General features: G+C 40.9%; 1 protein-coding gene across 3 annotated transcripts; it reads left to right on the top strand.

Annotated features, from left to right (window-relative positions):
* Window positions 1–665: 665 nt before the first annotated feature.
* LOC103402369 (uncharacterized) lies at window positions 666–16,354 on the top strand. 3 transcript variants are annotated; one of them, XR_003770387.2, is made up of 16 exons: window positions 703–1,207; window positions 1,602–1,760; window positions 1,909–2,025; window positions 2,159–2,243; window positions 2,670–2,778; window positions 2,884–2,951; window positions 3,031–3,156; window positions 3,256–4,199; window positions 4,531–4,734; window positions 4,843–4,903; window positions 11,471–11,584; window positions 12,048–12,161; window positions 12,254–12,340; window positions 12,523–12,598; window positions 12,674–12,840; window positions 12,955–13,362. XR_003770387.2 is itself a non-coding variant. In XM_029096569.2 (15 exons), the coding sequence occupies exons 1-14, from the start codon at window positions 1,125–1,127 to the stop codon at window positions 12,547–12,549; spliced, it is 2,298 nt and encodes a 765-aa protein (XP_028952402.2). In that variant the 5' UTR covers window positions 666–1,124; the 3' UTR covers window positions 12,550–12,598; window positions 12,955–13,362. The 3 variants fall into 3 exon arrangements, 2 of the variants coding, with proteins under 2 accessions (XP_028952402.2, XP_028952403.2); XM_029096569.2 differs by lacking the exon at window positions 12,674–12,840 and having other exon boundaries at window positions 666–1,207; XM_029096570.2 differs by lacking the exons at window positions 12,674–12,840; window positions 12,955–13,362 and adding an exon at window positions 15,835–16,354 and having other exon boundaries at window positions 690–1,207.
* The last annotated feature ends 280 nt before the right edge of the window (window positions 16,355–16,634 follow it).

The raw sequence follows: 16,634 nt of genomic DNA, 5'->3' as shown, positions 1-16,634 counted from the left end.
TACTGTGATTCAATGAGGTCAGGGTTGGTTAGGTTTACTCTTGGGATGATGAGCTATATAACTTAGGTGGTGGTGTCGGTCGCAGTTAGCCGATTTGCCGGTAAAAGAATAAGACATTCAAATCCCTAGAACTTTGCGGCCTCACAATGACGCGTACATCAGTTATTGGGGTGGTTCTTGGGTGAGTTTTGTTGATGAAATTAAGAGCTTCAGTTTGGTGTGGGATCGACCAATTTCGCTGGGGACAGTCAAAATTAGCGTTAGAAAATCGCGAAGGTCGCAGGTCACGTGTATGTTCTGCCTGGGTTCTGGGTGGGTGAGCTGGGTTGGCTTTGCACTTCTGTCTAGTTGTATTGGGAATCTTACTATTTATAGTAAGTAGCAAAAGACTAAAATACCCCTCACTTTCAATGCTCGTAACTTCTTTGTTTTAACTCCGATTCACGAACGATTTCACTTATATGCATGTGGAATAGAGCTCTATCCATCTATTCTAAACCCGTATCCAAACAAATTTAAAATGACTAAAATATTCCTGAAACCGCTTTTTCCTAAAATTGTAAAACAAATAAATAATAAATTTCTGAACGGAATATTACAAATACGCTTTTATTGGGATCATGTTGGTCATTTACATTAAATCTTGTATTTGCCCCTTTTAGAGCAAAAAGCGTGCGTTGAGACTCACAACACAACAGATGAGGGCACAACAACAAGGGCATTGTCGTCCAAAGAACAACTCCCTAGGGTCCTGAAGCCACCTAGCGCCCCCCTCCTCTCCCCCATCTGTCCAATGCCCATCACAAAAAACCCAAGACGGAATTTTCCAAATCCAAATTCCACGGCCACACGCGCAGCCACTCGGACACTTTCCCCTCCCAATTTTCCCTCCCCGCCGACTGGAGATCTCGCCGCCTCCCTCCCCAACCGTACCCCACGCCGCGCTCTCCAACACCAAATCCGCACCCCAGCTCAATTCAATTCAAAACCCAGTTCTATTCAATTTACTCTTTCCACTGCGTGATGATTTTCATGTAAAGTTCGATTGGATTTTCAAGTTATCAATTTGAAATTTCCCTAGAATGCCGGAAAAGCTGAGATTATGACATTTTCCCGTGAAAATTATGAGGGCAGGTTCTTCCGACGAGCCCAATTCTCCTTCCACCTCTGTGCCGCGCGTTCCTCAGCCCAATCCGTGCAAGCACAGGTGAATCTTGGACTTTTTTTATTGAATTTTGGTTGGAATTCATGAGTTTTTGTGTAATTCAATTACTAGATTGCTGTATTGTGGATTAATGCTTTTGCAAATTATATCTATTCATGCTTTAATTTTGTGGTTTTGCATGGTGATCGTAATTGAATTAGTTCCAATCCGAATTTGGTTTTTCGATTGATTAGCTTTTATCGAAATTGGTTAGAATTTAGGAAGACAATTTTGGAGATTGAGGAGGTACCGAGTTTTTGTTTTTGTTGTTATTTCAAGTACTTTCCGTGCTTGAGAAATGGTTTCGGTGTTGATTTTGTAAAATCGGTTTGGAATATTAATTGGCACTAATTCTTGATTTCAAACTGATTTGCACGTATCTGATGTTAACTGGCAGTGTTAGCAATGTCCTTAGATTGTTAGCACGGAGAGAGGTTTCTCCGCAAACGAAACATTGGTCAAAGAAGTTATGGGGGGAACCTCCGAAGTCTAATTCCGATTCTGTTGGCCCAAAGTTTGAAACAGCTAGAGATGCTAGGCACAGCCTTGTCTCATGGTAAACTGCCAATTCATTTAGTCACTCTCTCATAATTTTCTTGCAACACAAAGAGCATACTGCTTTGTTTTTTCTAGTTTTTTGAATTATTTTGCATTTAGTTTGATCTTTCAATTCATGGTCTGTCTTGAAATTGGATCGACTTCAGGGTGGAGGCAGAGTCACTCCAGCATTTGTCTTCCAAATATTGTCCGCTTGTGCCTCCTCCACGGTCAACTATTGCAGCAGCCTTCAGCCCCGATGGAAAGACACTAGCTTCAACTCAGTAAGTCCTGCTATGCATATATATATATATATCTCTTGGCCTGGTATGGGGTTTGCCTAAAGCTTAGTGTTGAGTTATATTTATTCTAAGAAGTGTATCATTTATTAAGTTTCAATTGCAACTGTAATTGCAGCGGAGACCATACTGTAAAGATTATTGATTGCCGAACTGGGATCTGCTTAAAGGTCTTGAGTGGTCACCGTAGGACACCGTGGGTGGTAAGTCTACAACACTGGATGTTTGATTCTAAATTTCTTTTGTTTTTGTTCAAATACTTGAAGTTGAATGTTAGCTTCTTTGGTTCAGCTTGCTGCAAGATGTTGTGAACAATTTTTTAAACAGAACAGCGAGAGATTTGGTGAAACATTAAAGCTTCTTTTTCATCCATATTCTTTTGCTAAGAAATATAGGATACCATCTATGCTTATAATGCTAAAATTCTCTCTGCAAGAAGTTTTATGCTCTCATCAAAAGTCTTTGGGTTGCTTTATCCTAATCTTTTTTATTGGATGTTGCCACTTTAATCTAGTTGTTTGATTCATCAACAAAATTACTGGTTACCAGATCTGACACTTCAGCATAGCTACTCGGTACATCTCATTAGCTTGCTGTGCATTTCTCACTAGCTGGTTGTGCTTTTGCAGGTTAGATTTCATCCTTTGTATCCAGACATATTGGCTAGTGGAAGTTTGGATCATGAAGTTCGCTTGTGGGATGCAAACACGGCAGAGTGTATAGGATCTCGTGATTTTTGTAAGTTTTTGTGTTGATTATCAATCATTAAAACAAACAATTTATTCTTTTTTTCATTAAGTTTGTGTCATGGATATGATTGTTAGTGCTTTTTTCTCCACACAGTGCGTCCCATTGCATCCATAGCTTTCCATGCCCAAGGTGAGCTGCTCGCTGTTGCGTCAGGTCATAAGGTAAGATTTTTTATTTGGAAATTTTAACTAATCATGCTTATCTCTTATTAATGGCCTTAACCTTTAAATCTTGCATTAGTTGTACATATGGCACTACAATGGGAGAGGGGAGACATCCTCACCAAGCATAGTACTGAAGACACGACGTTCGCTCCGGGCTGTGCATTTTCACCCGCATGGAGCTCCTTTCCTTTTAACTGCTGAGGTAAATTTTTGGGTAGTCATTTTTTTGTTTGTTTGGTAGAAATATTAATCGTTTTCTTTTATTAAATATATTTGAATCATGTATTTTTCTTATTTGTAGGTCAATGACATGGACTCCTCAGATTCCTTGATGACACTTGCAACTTCTCCGGGTTATTTGCGCTATCCTCCACCCACTGTATATTTGGCAGATGGTCAATCTAGTGATCGTTCCAGTTTGGAAGATGGACTACCTCTTATGTCTTTACCATTTCTGATATGGCCTTCATTTGCTAGAGATAATGGGAGAATATCTATGCAGCGTAGTGACGCAGACATTGGTTCAAGTAGTGTGCAACAGAGAGTTGATCCTTCTGCTTCAGTGCGGTTGCTAACATATTCAACTCCTTCAGGGCAGTATGAACTTCTGCTGTCCCCAATTGAACCTAGTAGCTCTTCTCCAGCACCAGAAGAGACAGAAACTAATACTTTCTTGAGTGAAATGGAAACTGAAGTTTCTCAACCTGCAATGGACAGTTTAGAGGCTTTGGAAGTGCAACCCGAAGGGAGGAGCAATCATATTTTCCCATTTGGTGACTCAACATATTGGGAACTTCCTTTTTTGCAAGGGTGGTTAATTGGTCAGACCCAAGCTAGCCAACGGAATATGCGGCTGGTAGGTGATGCTACACAAGATAATCCATCTGCACGTGGTGAGATGGATAATCCAGCCATAACTTCCTCGGTAATACCAACCAGTGTGAGCCAATCCAGGCTTACTGGAAGATCTAGTTCCCGGCATCGTACTTCACGAACTCATATGGTGTCGACAATTGCATCTAATGAAGTTGCTGGATTATATAGTTTTGCGCATGCTGAAAGTGAGCCTCAACCAGTTGTGAGTAGAATCCAATCTGAACTTGCCAACTCACTTGCTGCAGCAGCAGCTGCAGAGTTGCCTTGCACTGTAAAGCTCAGAATTTGGCCACATGATTTGAAAAGTCCTTGTTCTCCCCTTGATGCAGAAAGATGTCGCTTAACCATTCCACATGCCGTACTTTGTAGGTAATTTTCTTTCTGTTTTCAATGTTCATGGTACTTTGTTGTTCTATAAATTTTGACATTGCCTTTAGCTTATTCGTAAGTCTTGCAAAACCAGTACATTGATAAAGGATGCAACATCAGTTGGTAGTTTGTTTTTACATTTGTTTTTTTTGTCGAAGGTAGTATGTTTTTACTGGATTTACACCTTTTGCAAAGAAATATTTGATTAGTAGATGATCATGAAATGTTGACTTTTGTTCTTTTATTCTCTTTCAGTATTGCAGGATTGTTTGAACTTTAATAGTATTACTGACTGTATCTTTTTGTATTTTTACTTGATAATTTGTTGCAGTGAGATGGGTGCTCATTTTTCCCCTTGCGGAAGGTTTTTAGCTGCTTGTGTTGCATGTATGTTGCCCCATATGGAAGCTGATCCTGGATTGCAGAGCCAGGTCAACCATGACGCGACAGGGGCATCAACATCCCCAACTCGACATCCAATTTCAGCACACCATGTTGTGTATGAGCTCCGGATATATTCCCTTGAGGAAGCAACGTAAAGCTTTAACTCCCTATAATCTGTGTTGCATTTTCATACCTCTCTTTTAGCTTTCCATTTGCATTTTCCTTCTTTCTACAACCTGATTTTCTTTTATCTATCTAGATTTGGAATGGTTCTTGCATCCCGGGCAATAAGAGCTGCCCACTGCTTAACATCTATTCAGGTCAGCTAAATTTTGAAGATGTATGACTTATTGGGTCACCTTGATCATTAGTTTCTCATTGATTTTCAGACAATTCTTTACTTATTTAACTTTTTTCCCTAAGACTAAAGCAAATCTTTAACGGAAAATGTTTCATTTTAACTGAAAACTATGATTAGCAGCCCTGTATGGAGTGCATCCCTTGAAATCTCATCATAAGAGCTCAACGATTCATGTCAATGCTCAGCCTAGCTTTAGTTTGAGTTAGATACTCTGGAGTTATGATAAGGAGATATCTATTATGTTCGTAGAATGTAATGAATTACATTTACGTATATTTTTATTAGGCATTTGCCATCAGAAAATCTAAAGTTGAAGCATAGTCTTGTTATGTAGCAGTATATAAACACATACATATATAGGTATGTTTTATGTAGGGAGAATCTGTTAGGATTGCCTTATATTGTTGATGTGTGATCGTGTTGTTTCAATATTCAATCCAACAGGTGATTGGTATATGACCTAGATGTGCAATGCAATGCCGTTATGATTAAAACAAATAATCAATAAATTGATATAGAAGAAGGTATATAAATGAGTGAAGACTTGGACACTGTATGCACTATCATTATGGCAGCGGTCTATGGGTGGACTTAGTGGCAGATCATTAAGACATTAGGTTTTTATTATTTAGATAATATTTTAAGTTATGTATCCTCAGCACATACCCTGCGTTGGTAATGGATGAGTTAACAGGACATATGATATTCCTTGGTGTATGCTTTTCGCAGACGATATAGTGTTGATAGATGAAACTCAGGAAGGGGTAAATGCAAAGCTTAACCTTTGGAGCGAAGTGTTGGAATCTAAAGGTCTTCGCCTAAGCCGATCAAAGACAGAATATATAGAGTGCAAGTTCAGTGCAAATGGAGGCCAAAACGAGTTAGGGGTGAGGATCGGAGATCAAGAAATACCAAAGAGCGACCGTTTTCGTTACCTAGGATCTATCTTGCAAAAGAACGGAGAATTAGATGGAGATCTCAACCATAGAATACAAGCTGGATGGATGAAGTGGAAGAGTGCATCCGGCGTGTTGTGTGACCGCCGTATGCCACTGAACCTCAAGGGAAAATTTTATAGGACGGCAATAAGGCCGGCGATGCTGTATGGCACAGAATGTTGGGCGGTGAAGCATCAACACGTACACAAAATGGGTGTAGCGGAGATGAGGATGCTTCGTTGGATGTGTGGGCACACGAGAAAGGATAAGATTAGGAATGAGGATATCCGGGGTAAAGTAGGAGTAGCCGAAATTGAAAGAAAGATGAGAGAAAATCGGATACGGTGGTTTGGACATGTGCAAAGAAGGCCTACTGACGCTCCGATTAGAAGATACGACTATGGGACAGAGGTTCAGGGCCGAAGGGGTAGAGGAAGACCTAGGAAAACTTTGGAAGAGACCCTAAGAAAAGACTTAAGAGTACTTGGATCTAACAGAGGACATGACACAGGACAGAACACAATGGCGTTCTAAGATTCATATAGCCGATCCCACTCAGTGACTTGGATTTTCCAAGTCTCCAACCGAGAAGTTTTCCTCACTCGGGAAATTAAGGGAACACTACCTCAACCTACATGCTCCACTCACAAAGCTTCAACATACAAGCTTCAACAAAAGAAAATTCAAGAACTTAGCGAAGAAGGCTTTGGTGTATTTAACACAATACGTTGAAATGAAGGAAAGCTTATTTATTGATATCCCCGATAAGTTACAAATATGTACAGATACTTGAGTCAAAATAAACAAACAAGAGGGAGCCTTCACAAAGGTTGCTTAGGAGAAGTCTCAGCAGTCGGTAGAACCCCAGAAAGAGAAGGCACCGGAGGGGGATCAGTCGGAGCCTCGGTACTGGACAGAACCCTAGAAGGAGGAGGCATCAGAGGTTGATCATTTGGAGCTTCATTACGCGGTACAGCCCCAGAAGACGAAGGCAATAAATGCCTTTGGAACAAACCCACAAATCTCTGATGCTCAAGTAAAACCTGACCATCAGATTCCTTCATCTGGTCAAGCTTCCTCTTCATGTTTGTAGCATAGTCATGTGCGAGCCGGTGCAACTGTTTATTCTCATGCTTGAGCCCTCTAATCTCCTGTTTGTGACTTATCACTTCAGCCGCCAATGATTCAACTTGGCGGGTTCGAGCAAATAGGCGTTGGGCCATATTAGACACAGAACCTGCACACTGAACACTGAGAGCCAGAGAATCCTTAACAGCCAACTCATCAGACCGTTTGGAAAGTAGTCTGTTATCTTTGGGTGTGAGAAGGTTCCTGGCCACTACCGCAGCGGTCATATCATTCTTCATCACGGAATCCCCAACGGTAAGAGGACCAGTAGGGGAGACGAAGGATGGGCGCCATATGTTGTCTGGAGAAGGCGGGGCTGCCTCTTCAACAAGGTTCAAGTCAAAACGACGGTCGGAGGGGCCAGACATTTTCAAAGGTGTTGAAGAGAGATGAGGTCGGACAAATCAAGATCTTAGAAGTGCAAGAATGGAGCTTCTACTGATGGATATTCAAGTGTGCTTTGAAACTTAATGTCAGCCCCTATAAAAATCTGCACTCGACGAAGCTTCAGAAATCGAAGAGGCGCCTGCTCAGAAATCGAAGAGGCGTTTGCTTTCTCAAAAGCTGGGCTGCTCAGAGACTACGAGGGTCGATCTCAGAAATCGAAGAGGCGTTTGCTTTCTCAAAAGCTGGGCTGCTCAAAGACCACGAAGGCCGATCTCAGAAATCGAAGAGGCTTGCTTTCTCAAAAGCTGGGCTGCTCAGAGACCACGAGGGCCGATCTCAGAAATCGAAGAGGCTTGCTTTCTCAAAAGCTGGGCTGCTCAGAGACCACGAGGGCCGATCTCAGAAATCGAAGAGGCACCTACTTTTCCAGCCTTGTCAGCACCTGTCACACGCACACTCAGCTTTGCGGAAATTATGGGCATTCTGTCGAAGATTTCTGGCGAAGTAGAAAGCACATGAATCGTACTGTTTAATCACCCACTTCCCACACGCAACAGTAGCTCATGGGTACCACAGATAACTTTGCCAAAGTTCTCTGACAAAGTTGAGACACGTGAAGCTTGCAGCTCCCACTACATCGCTCTGACCAAGAAGGGTAAAAGAATAGCAAAGAAACAACACTAACAAAGTTTAGACACATAAATTTTGAAGGTCTAGCTACCATGTTATTACCCACAAGGGTAAAGGAACAGTACCACTGCTGGATAATTGGAAAGTCCCGATGTGTCAACCTCTGTGCTTCGTGGCAAGGTAGACTAACAAACATGCCCAACCTTTACTCACATTCGAGAAAACACTCCCAACAAGATTGCTTGCTCCAAAATCGAAGAGGCACCGCCCTCCGAATCTCGAGAGCCAGACTCCCAACATGATTACTTTCTCAAAAATCGAAGAGAGGGTAAAGGAACAGTACCACTGCTGGATAATTGGAAAGTCCCTGTGTGTCAACCTCTGTGCTTCGTGGCAAGGTAGACTAGCAAACATGCCCAACCTTTACTCACATACGAGAAAACACTCCCAACAAGATTGCTTGCTCCAAAATCGAAGAGGCACCGCCCTCCGAATCTCGAGAGCCAGACTCCCAACATGATTACTTTCTCAAAAATCGAAGAGAGGGTAAAGGAACAGTACCACTGCTGGATAATTGGAAAGTCCCTGTGTGTCAACCTCTGTGCTTCGTGGCAAGGTAGACTAGCAAACATGCCCAACCTTTACTCACATTCGAGACAACACTCCCAACAAAATTGCTTGCTCCAAAATCGAAGAGGCACCGCCCTCCGAATCTCGAGAGCCAGACTCTCAACATGATTACTTTCTCAAAAATCGAAGAGACACCGCTCTCCGAATCTCGAGAGCCAGACCCCCAGCAGGATTGCTTTCTCAAAAATCGAAGAGGCATCGTTCTCCGAATCTCGAGAGCCAGATCCCCGACAGGATTGCTTGTTCGAAAACCGAAGAGGCACCACTTTCCCAACTTCAAGAGCTGGATCTCCTTGGATAAAGCTTGTCTGTAATCTTCACACGCAACATCAGGTTTCCAGATACCATAGGCCATTTTTTCAAAGTGCTCTGACAGAGTTAAAACATGTGAAGTTGGCAGCTTCCACTACCGTGCTATGACCAAGCAGGGTAAAGGAATAACATTATTACTTGATGTTAGGGAGACTCCTATTTATGTCGACCTCCATCCCCAACGGACAGGCAGACCTGCAAAAATGCTCAACCCTTCCTCTTATCTGAGAGGGCACTCCCAACGAAGCCTTTCGAAATATTCAGCTTTCTTTCCCCCCGATAATACCTCTGTAAACAAGCTATACTAGAGCAAGAATATCTCATATCATCAGGGTTAAAAGCAAGAGTATCCCATATCATGCTTTTTCCCTGTCTTTTCCTTTGGCCTTGTTCTTACCTGCAAGACAAGGAGAAAGAGAGCAATCAGTCAGCACTTGGAATCAAGCTTCCAGCCAGGAACTGACTGCCTGGAACCCCTTACCTGATTACTTACCTGGCATTGCTCTCGAGTACTCATCTTCAACATCTTATGCTTCCAGGGAAGATACCGCATCTGCCTGAGGAACAGATAGGGCAAGTGAGAAGGATACAAGGAAGCATGTGGAGACAAGCGTAACAGCACACGTGCCGATACATCCACTACTCTGTCAAAAGCAAAAGTATCCCATATCTGCAGGGTCGAACGTACTCTAGATTTGATGGACTTGTTTTGACCCTCAAATTCTTCAGTCGGCCTTATACTCTGGAGGAAACCAGAAAACCCTCCAGCCCAGTTCAAGAATAAGCCTGTGGAAAGTTACTTCTTCAAAAGCAAAAGTATCCCATATCATCTCTTCTCATTTTTCTTCTCTTTATCCTTCATGCTGCCTGCAAGATAGGGAGAATGTGAACAATCAGCCGGAGCTCTGATTGCTTACCTTGTCTGTCACCTCTTTCAGCAGATCCCCTAGCTCGGCGACTTGGGGGACTCCTACTACATGGTTTGTATCGTGCTTGACCAAGCCTGAAACTACAAGTAAGCTTCAAGTGAAATTGATACATTACCTTGTGCATCTCCACCAGTTACAGATACCACCCCTGGATGGAGGAAGAGTACTTACAGAGAAGATGCCACATCTACCTATGAGACAGATAAGGCAAGTCAAGACGATACCACACTCCGGTACTTAGAAGTTTCGTGGTTACGAGATCATTCTCCCACAATATTTCCTAATGTCATTTGTACTAAATCATTCACTTGTACTCACTAAAGGAGAGCTTGAACGTATGTACTTGTGTAAACCTTTCACAATTAATGAGAACTTCTCTATTCCGTGGACGTAGCCAATCTGGGTGAACCACGTACATCTTGTGTTTGCTTTCCTATCTCTATCCATTTATATACTTATCCACACTAATGACCGGAGCAATCTAGCGAAGATCACAAAAAGTGACCGTTTTCGCTACCTAGGATCTATCTTGCAAGAGAACGGAGAATTAGATGGAGATCTCAACCATAGAATACAAGCTGGATGGATGAAGTGTAAGAGTGCATCCGGCGTGTTGTGTGACCGTCGTAGGCCACTGAAGCTTAAGGGAAAATTTTATAGGACGGCAAAAAGGCCAGCGATGTTGTATGGCATAGAATGTTGGGCGGTGAAGCATCAACACGTACACAAAATGGGTGTAGCGGAGATGAGGATGCTTCGTGGGATGTATGGGCACACGAGAAAGGATAAGATTGGGAATGAGGATATCCGAGGTAAAGTAGGAGTAGCCAAAATTGAAGGAAATATGAGATAAAATCGGTTCCGGTGGTTTGGACATGTGCAAAGAAGGCCTACTGACGCTCCAGTTCGAAAATGTGACTACGGGACAGAGGTTCAGGGCCGAAGGGGTAGAGGAAGACCTAGGAAAACTTTGGAAGAGACCCTAAGAAAAGACTTGAGTACTTGGATCTAACGGAGGACATGACACAAAACCGAGCGCAATGGCGTTCTAGGATTCATATAGCCGACCCCACTTAGTGGGAAAAGGCTTTGTTGTTGTTGTTGTTGTATCCTCAGCACATACCCACCTGACTGCTCAACTACACAAATTAAAAGATGTGTATATTGTATTTTAGCGGGCTTCTGGTACTTAGCTTTGTTCTATTCCACATGAATCTCTGGGGTTCTGTTGTTGTGTTTACCTGTTTGTAACAGTAACTCACACACAGACACACATACGTCTGAGTTACATACAGTCCCTTATATGTAACTTTTTCATGCATGCCATCTGGTTATGGACATTCTATTAAGTGACTGCCTTTGTTGCCTAAGTATTCTCAGTTTCACCTGTCAATGGTCCTTAGGTTGAATAGATCTCCGAACTCTAATGGTTGTCTCATTTATAAGCAAAAGATTCGTGACCTAATAATTTGAAGTTTTATTTTTTCCTTTATATTTCTTTTAGATCAAGCAAAGAATTTGTACTTTCGTCACACTTATTCCATTTTGTGATTCCTTGATTTACTGTGGCAGTTCTCTCCTACGTCAGAGCATATATTACTTGCCTATGGCCGTCGTCACAGTTCACTTCTTAAGAGTGTTGTCATTGATGGAGAGACAACAGTGCCTATTTACACCATTCTGGAGGTAAGATTTTTTAGTTCTCTTCCGTCCCTCCCTCTTCATTTTAGTTTTAATTTTTAAATATTAAAGTATCTTTTATTTTTGTTTCAAATCTGTGTCTTATTAACATTGGGTGTTTCAATCAATCTGTAAAGTAACATCTAGAAACTTATGTAATATTTAATCTGCTTCTAATAAGTAATGACAAGGATATGAAATTTTTATGAATTTTGGTTGCGACTAATGTATGCAACCTAAGTTGGATTACACTAATCTTAGAGTGGAATAATTGAATTTGGTGCAAACTAAAAGTCATTTGCAGCTGAACACGTGTATGAAGTAGATTTTATATCAACTTTCTTATAAATTTGATCATAGTTGTGCCTTGTGGTTCAACTGTGCATGATATAAACTTTCATGTGTTACCAGTTGCTTTTGGTTGTCCACTATTATGAGCGTTCATGTAACATTTTTAGTTGTTATTCAGGTCTACAGAGTTTCTGATATGGAACTTGTGAGAGTTCTTCCTAGTGCAGAGGATGAGGTCAACGTAGCTTCCTTTCATCCTTCAGTTGGAGGTGGCCTTGTCTATGGAACCAAGGTAATCAATTCCGTTTCCGTAAGCTTCTTTTGCTTGTTTGGTTCCTCCCCGAATTTCCACAACTCATAGTGTTTTCATGTTGTGAAATGCAGGAAGGGAAGTTAAGGATCCTCCAATATGATAGTTCTCATTGCATGAATCAGACAACATCTGCTTTTCTTGATGAAAACATGCTTGAGGTACAACATGACCCAATTGGAGGGTTTATTTGTTTGTTGTTCTTTATTTTTGGATGCAATTATGCCTTTCCTTCATGTTTGGTTTTTAAATTGCTGCAAAATCAAAGTGTTCATCCTTTACATGTTTAATTACTTTTCTTAGCTGTTCATTCTCCTGATATTACCAGTGTCTATTTTTGTAGGTCCCGACATATGCCTTGGAATGCTAGGAACTAGCCATCATTTTCCACTTGTGGGACGAACCACTCAGCTTAGCAGGTCTGTTTCTCTTTTTGAAGATCTATTGCTTTTAGATTTCGTCAAATTAATTTTACTTCCAGCACCAATGTGTAGGATGGACAACGTTCAGAGTATGACGCCTTTAATATTACACTTATTTTCTAGAGGTTTTGGTGGTGGGTTGAGGTTTTTCTTGAGTATGGATTCCTCCTTTTTAGTTGTAAATAAAAATTATAGGAGGCGCATGGATTGAATAGGACGGGCATGGATTGAATACACTTGTAGGTTTATACGCTATGTCTTTAAGAAATAAGGTCTAGGATGTTAGTTTACATTCTGATGGCTCCGGTTTCTTGGGGGAAGAAACTTATAATGGCCCTATGTTTTGCTTTCAGGATGAAATCACGGTGTATCCGTGAAGCTGAACATTGGGCCTGAATTACGCAGAATTTGTTCACGTATAACAGTTAACCCTGTACCTGACTGTTGCTTCTTCAGTCAAATGCCTGTGAAATTCTCCATTCAGAATCGAAAAATACAGCTTTGTAATTTTTCTTTATTGTATTTTTAGAGTATATGTTGTTCAAATTACTAGGGAATTTAATTTAACAAGGGAACAGATAAGTTGGGGGCGAAAAACCGTGTTGTTGTATACGCGTGTTTGGTTCCGTTGGACGTTGTTAGGAATGTAATTGATTCTCTTTTTCTCTGTCTTGAACAAGGCATTGTGTTTTTAGGCCCTTGTATGTTGGCCTTAACTGTAAAAAAAAGGAAAAAAAAAGGCAGAGCAAAGTTTTTCTAAATTATTGTTTTCCATTCCTTTCGTTTTATTTTTACTTGATGTTTGTTGAGGGAGCGTACTTTTCTAAGGGGATTGATCTCCGCACTCCTGTTTTCGCGTTTTGCACTTGCCGGAAAGGAGAAAATGGGTGTAGGTGAATCACTTCCCTTTACTGTTTTACCAGCTTTACCCACCGTTGGAAGAGCACAAACTTGTTCCGCTCGTTTGCTTGTCAAACTATGCGCACCTAAATGAAGAAGAAAATGGCTCTGTCGGAAGTCTTTCTTCTTCCGGACATGGAAGCCGATCTCCGTGAAGTAAATTGAGTTCCCATCCAGGAGAGAGCACTTTACTCTGGACTGACTCGCACCCAAAGGAGAGCGAGATTTCCCATCAATTTTCCCTTTATCCATCCACATCTACCATCTTCGGTGCTTCTGCGATTGTTCTTGGGTTGATTTTTCTGTGATTGTTGGGATCGCAATTGTTACGATTGTTGGGTTGATTTTTCTGGTTTGAAGATTTCTTCCTCTGTGAAGAGCTTCGTATTGGGCAAGCTCTAATTTTGAGCTGCCTTGCTCTCGGGCAGTTCTGTTCTTCTCTTGTGTGCCAAATCTTTCATCCGGGTATCCGCCATCCATCTTATGGAGTTCACAAAATCTTGTGCTGCTTCGTCGGTAAAATTGTCCTCAGGAATTGATGTTTTGTCAAAATCCGTCTTCTGGGTTGTCGTCTTTGTGGAGACCAATGGGTGCCTGACCAGACTATCTTCGTGGGTCCTCGAGGGAATCCAAACTGCGGTGTTTTGAGACAAACCCACCGCCATTTCTCACTCGGGTTATGCCCAGTCTTGGATTTCTCAGTGTGTGTGAGCAAGAAAGAAAAGCCATGGTTGCTGCTAGTCGGTCGATTGATTTGCCAAGGTTTCTGGTTTGCTTCCTCTGTGTTCTTTGGCTCAAGATTGAAGTTCTCATCAGGTTCTTGATTTCTAGTTTTCACAATGCACATAATATGTTTGATTAAATGTTTCAGTAAGAAAATGTTTGCTATTTTGTCAATTAGTAAGGCCGATAGCCAAAGAGTGGTATATTGAATTTACACTCTGCTTGTTCATCTTTGTTGTGAGTCTTTTCTGGGATATTAGTGTGATATTTAGATTTAAGATTGGTCATTGCTTCAAGATCAGTGTTTGTGATATTTGGGATATTTAGCTTGGAGCTGTGATTGCACCTGCTTCGCTTGCTGTTGTAATTGCTGCTGAAATTGTATATGTTGATACTGAAACTAGTGGTACATTTGATTTGAACTCAAATTACTAGGGTCACATATAATCAACACATCTCCTACTTCAATGCATGTTGGCTCTACTGAGGGTTATTCTTTCCCATATGCGTTGTGTATATTTGCACAGCTCAAGTTGTTTTGTGAAGTTGGTGAAGACATATGATTCGTGTTCTAGTCTCTGGTGTGGAGTGATCTTGCCAATTTGGGTTTATGTTGAAAATTGGGTTTTTTATTTTGTTGTTTTTTGGATGAATTGTCTAAGATAAACTACTATTTCATTCAGTGATTTGGTTGGATTACGAGATTTCAAGAAAGTGTCATTCTTTCTTGATGGTTAAGTAAGTATCATTCTTTCTTTGATTCCATAGAATTTGCCAAGAGTATCATTCTCTTGTTGCCTTAGAATTTGTCAAGAGTGTCATTCTCTTGTTGCCTTAGCATTTGTGTCAAGAGTGTCATTCTCTTGCTGCCTAGAAGAATTCATTTGTTTTGATTTCTGGATTGTACTTGTGTCTTTCATCATGGCTTCACCAATAGCTAAAGTTGTAGTCTTGTGTGATGATAATAGAGTTAGTAGAGGTTTTGGTTTGTGTCTCAACTCTTCAAGAAGCTACAAAAGCTCTCAGTAATCTTTTGGTCAGCAGTTACAAAGGTGTCATGGGGTGCACTTGTTTGATTCAGGGCTTTGGGAAAGCTAGACGATTTGGTGATAGGTTTTGTGGGTGCTTTCTTGTTTACAGCATCAGCATCCATGTCTTTTCCACCAGGATTGATGATAATTGTCAGCAGCACCTTTAGTTAGTTCAAGATATTTTTGCTCAAACTTCTCTGTAGATGATAAAGACTTCAACAGATTAGGATTAGAAACTGTAGTGTGCAGAGCATATTTAGCAGCAACATAAATTTCAGCAAGCCTCATGGGTTAATCAATTGAGCTCTAAAAAATTCCTGGTGAAGAGTTACTACGTGACATAACACTTGCTTGCACTTTTTGTAATGATGGCATCTTAAATGATGCATCTGAACCTGAACCGTCACTAAAATTTTGGCGGCCATCAAACATTTCAACCATATTCCCAGCAGAAAGGGAAGCTCACATCCGATTAGCCTCGTATAATAGTAAAGAAGGTTCAAAAGGCAATGGTTTTTTCTTAATACCAAAGTGCTTTACTGATAGAGTTGATTGTAGAATTATCTTTTGTTTTGCCAGCACCTCAGATGAACCATCTAGTGGAACTGAGGGCCAAATTGCAAGTTTCGGCCAAGGAAGCATGCTGAGTGAAGCACTATTTCCTGCTCATTAATGTCAACAACTCCAGACTATCATACACTGCTCCAAACTGCAAGAGACAGGGGTTTAGGGGTTTCTACAGTGTTTAGCTTCATAACAATAATTGCAAATGTATTTACAAAAGGATTGCACAGTCCAATGTTCTTGAAGCATTGTAGACATCTTAGTCTCGTAGTTCCAGATCAGTCTTAAATACCTGGCAAGTTCAAACTTCACTTAGATACTCCAAGTTTAATTTGAGGGGGGAGTAATAACTGATATAACAGAAATGCCACCACATGGCATTATTCTAGTGATTGAGTTTGTTAATATAGTTAGAAGGGTATTATTGTAATTGGGAAATATGGCTATATAAGGGATTGTATAACTATCATTTTCTTAAGTTTAGTTGTATACATTTTCTCCAATCAATCAATATAATCTATCTTGCTTCTCTCTATTATCTTCATGTGTACCAATTCTTCATCTTTTATAATGTGGTTAACACCCTCTTGAGTGTGTAAATACTCAAGTAGATTCGGCATCATGTAGAGGTTGAGGAAGTCAACTCATCGACACTGATTGTGGGAACACGCTATTCTCAATAAGGTAGGAACTTGCATAAGGAAATAAGTCTCACAAAAAACCCTAAGGCTATGGTAAAAACCCGAGTAGGGACATAATCCATAGTCTAAGGAAAAATGTGTGAGTAATGCAAAGTCAAATGAAATGTCTACGGG

This window comes from Malus domestica, chromosome 16, assembly GCF_042453785.1.
Source record: "Malus domestica chromosome 16, GDT2T_hap1".
NCBI lineage: Eukaryota > Viridiplantae > Streptophyta > Magnoliopsida > Rosales > Rosaceae > Malus > Malus domestica.
Note: the sequence above shows the minus strand (reverse complement) of the source record. Positions and strands in the feature narration are given on the sequence as shown.

Coding starts and splice junctions, on each gene's coding strand:
- LOC103402369 (XM_029096570.2), top strand. CDS start 1,125: ATGAGGGCAGGTTCTTCCGACGAGCCCAATTCTCCTTCCACCTCTGTG. Junction 2,244..2,669: donor ACCGTAGGACACCGTGGGTG/GTAAGTCTACAA, acceptor GTGCTTTTGCAG/GTTAGATTTCATCCTTTGTA. Junction 4,904..11,470: donor ACTGCTTAACATCTATTCAG/GTCAGCTAAATT, acceptor TTACTGTGGCAG/TTCTCTCCTACGTCAGAGCA.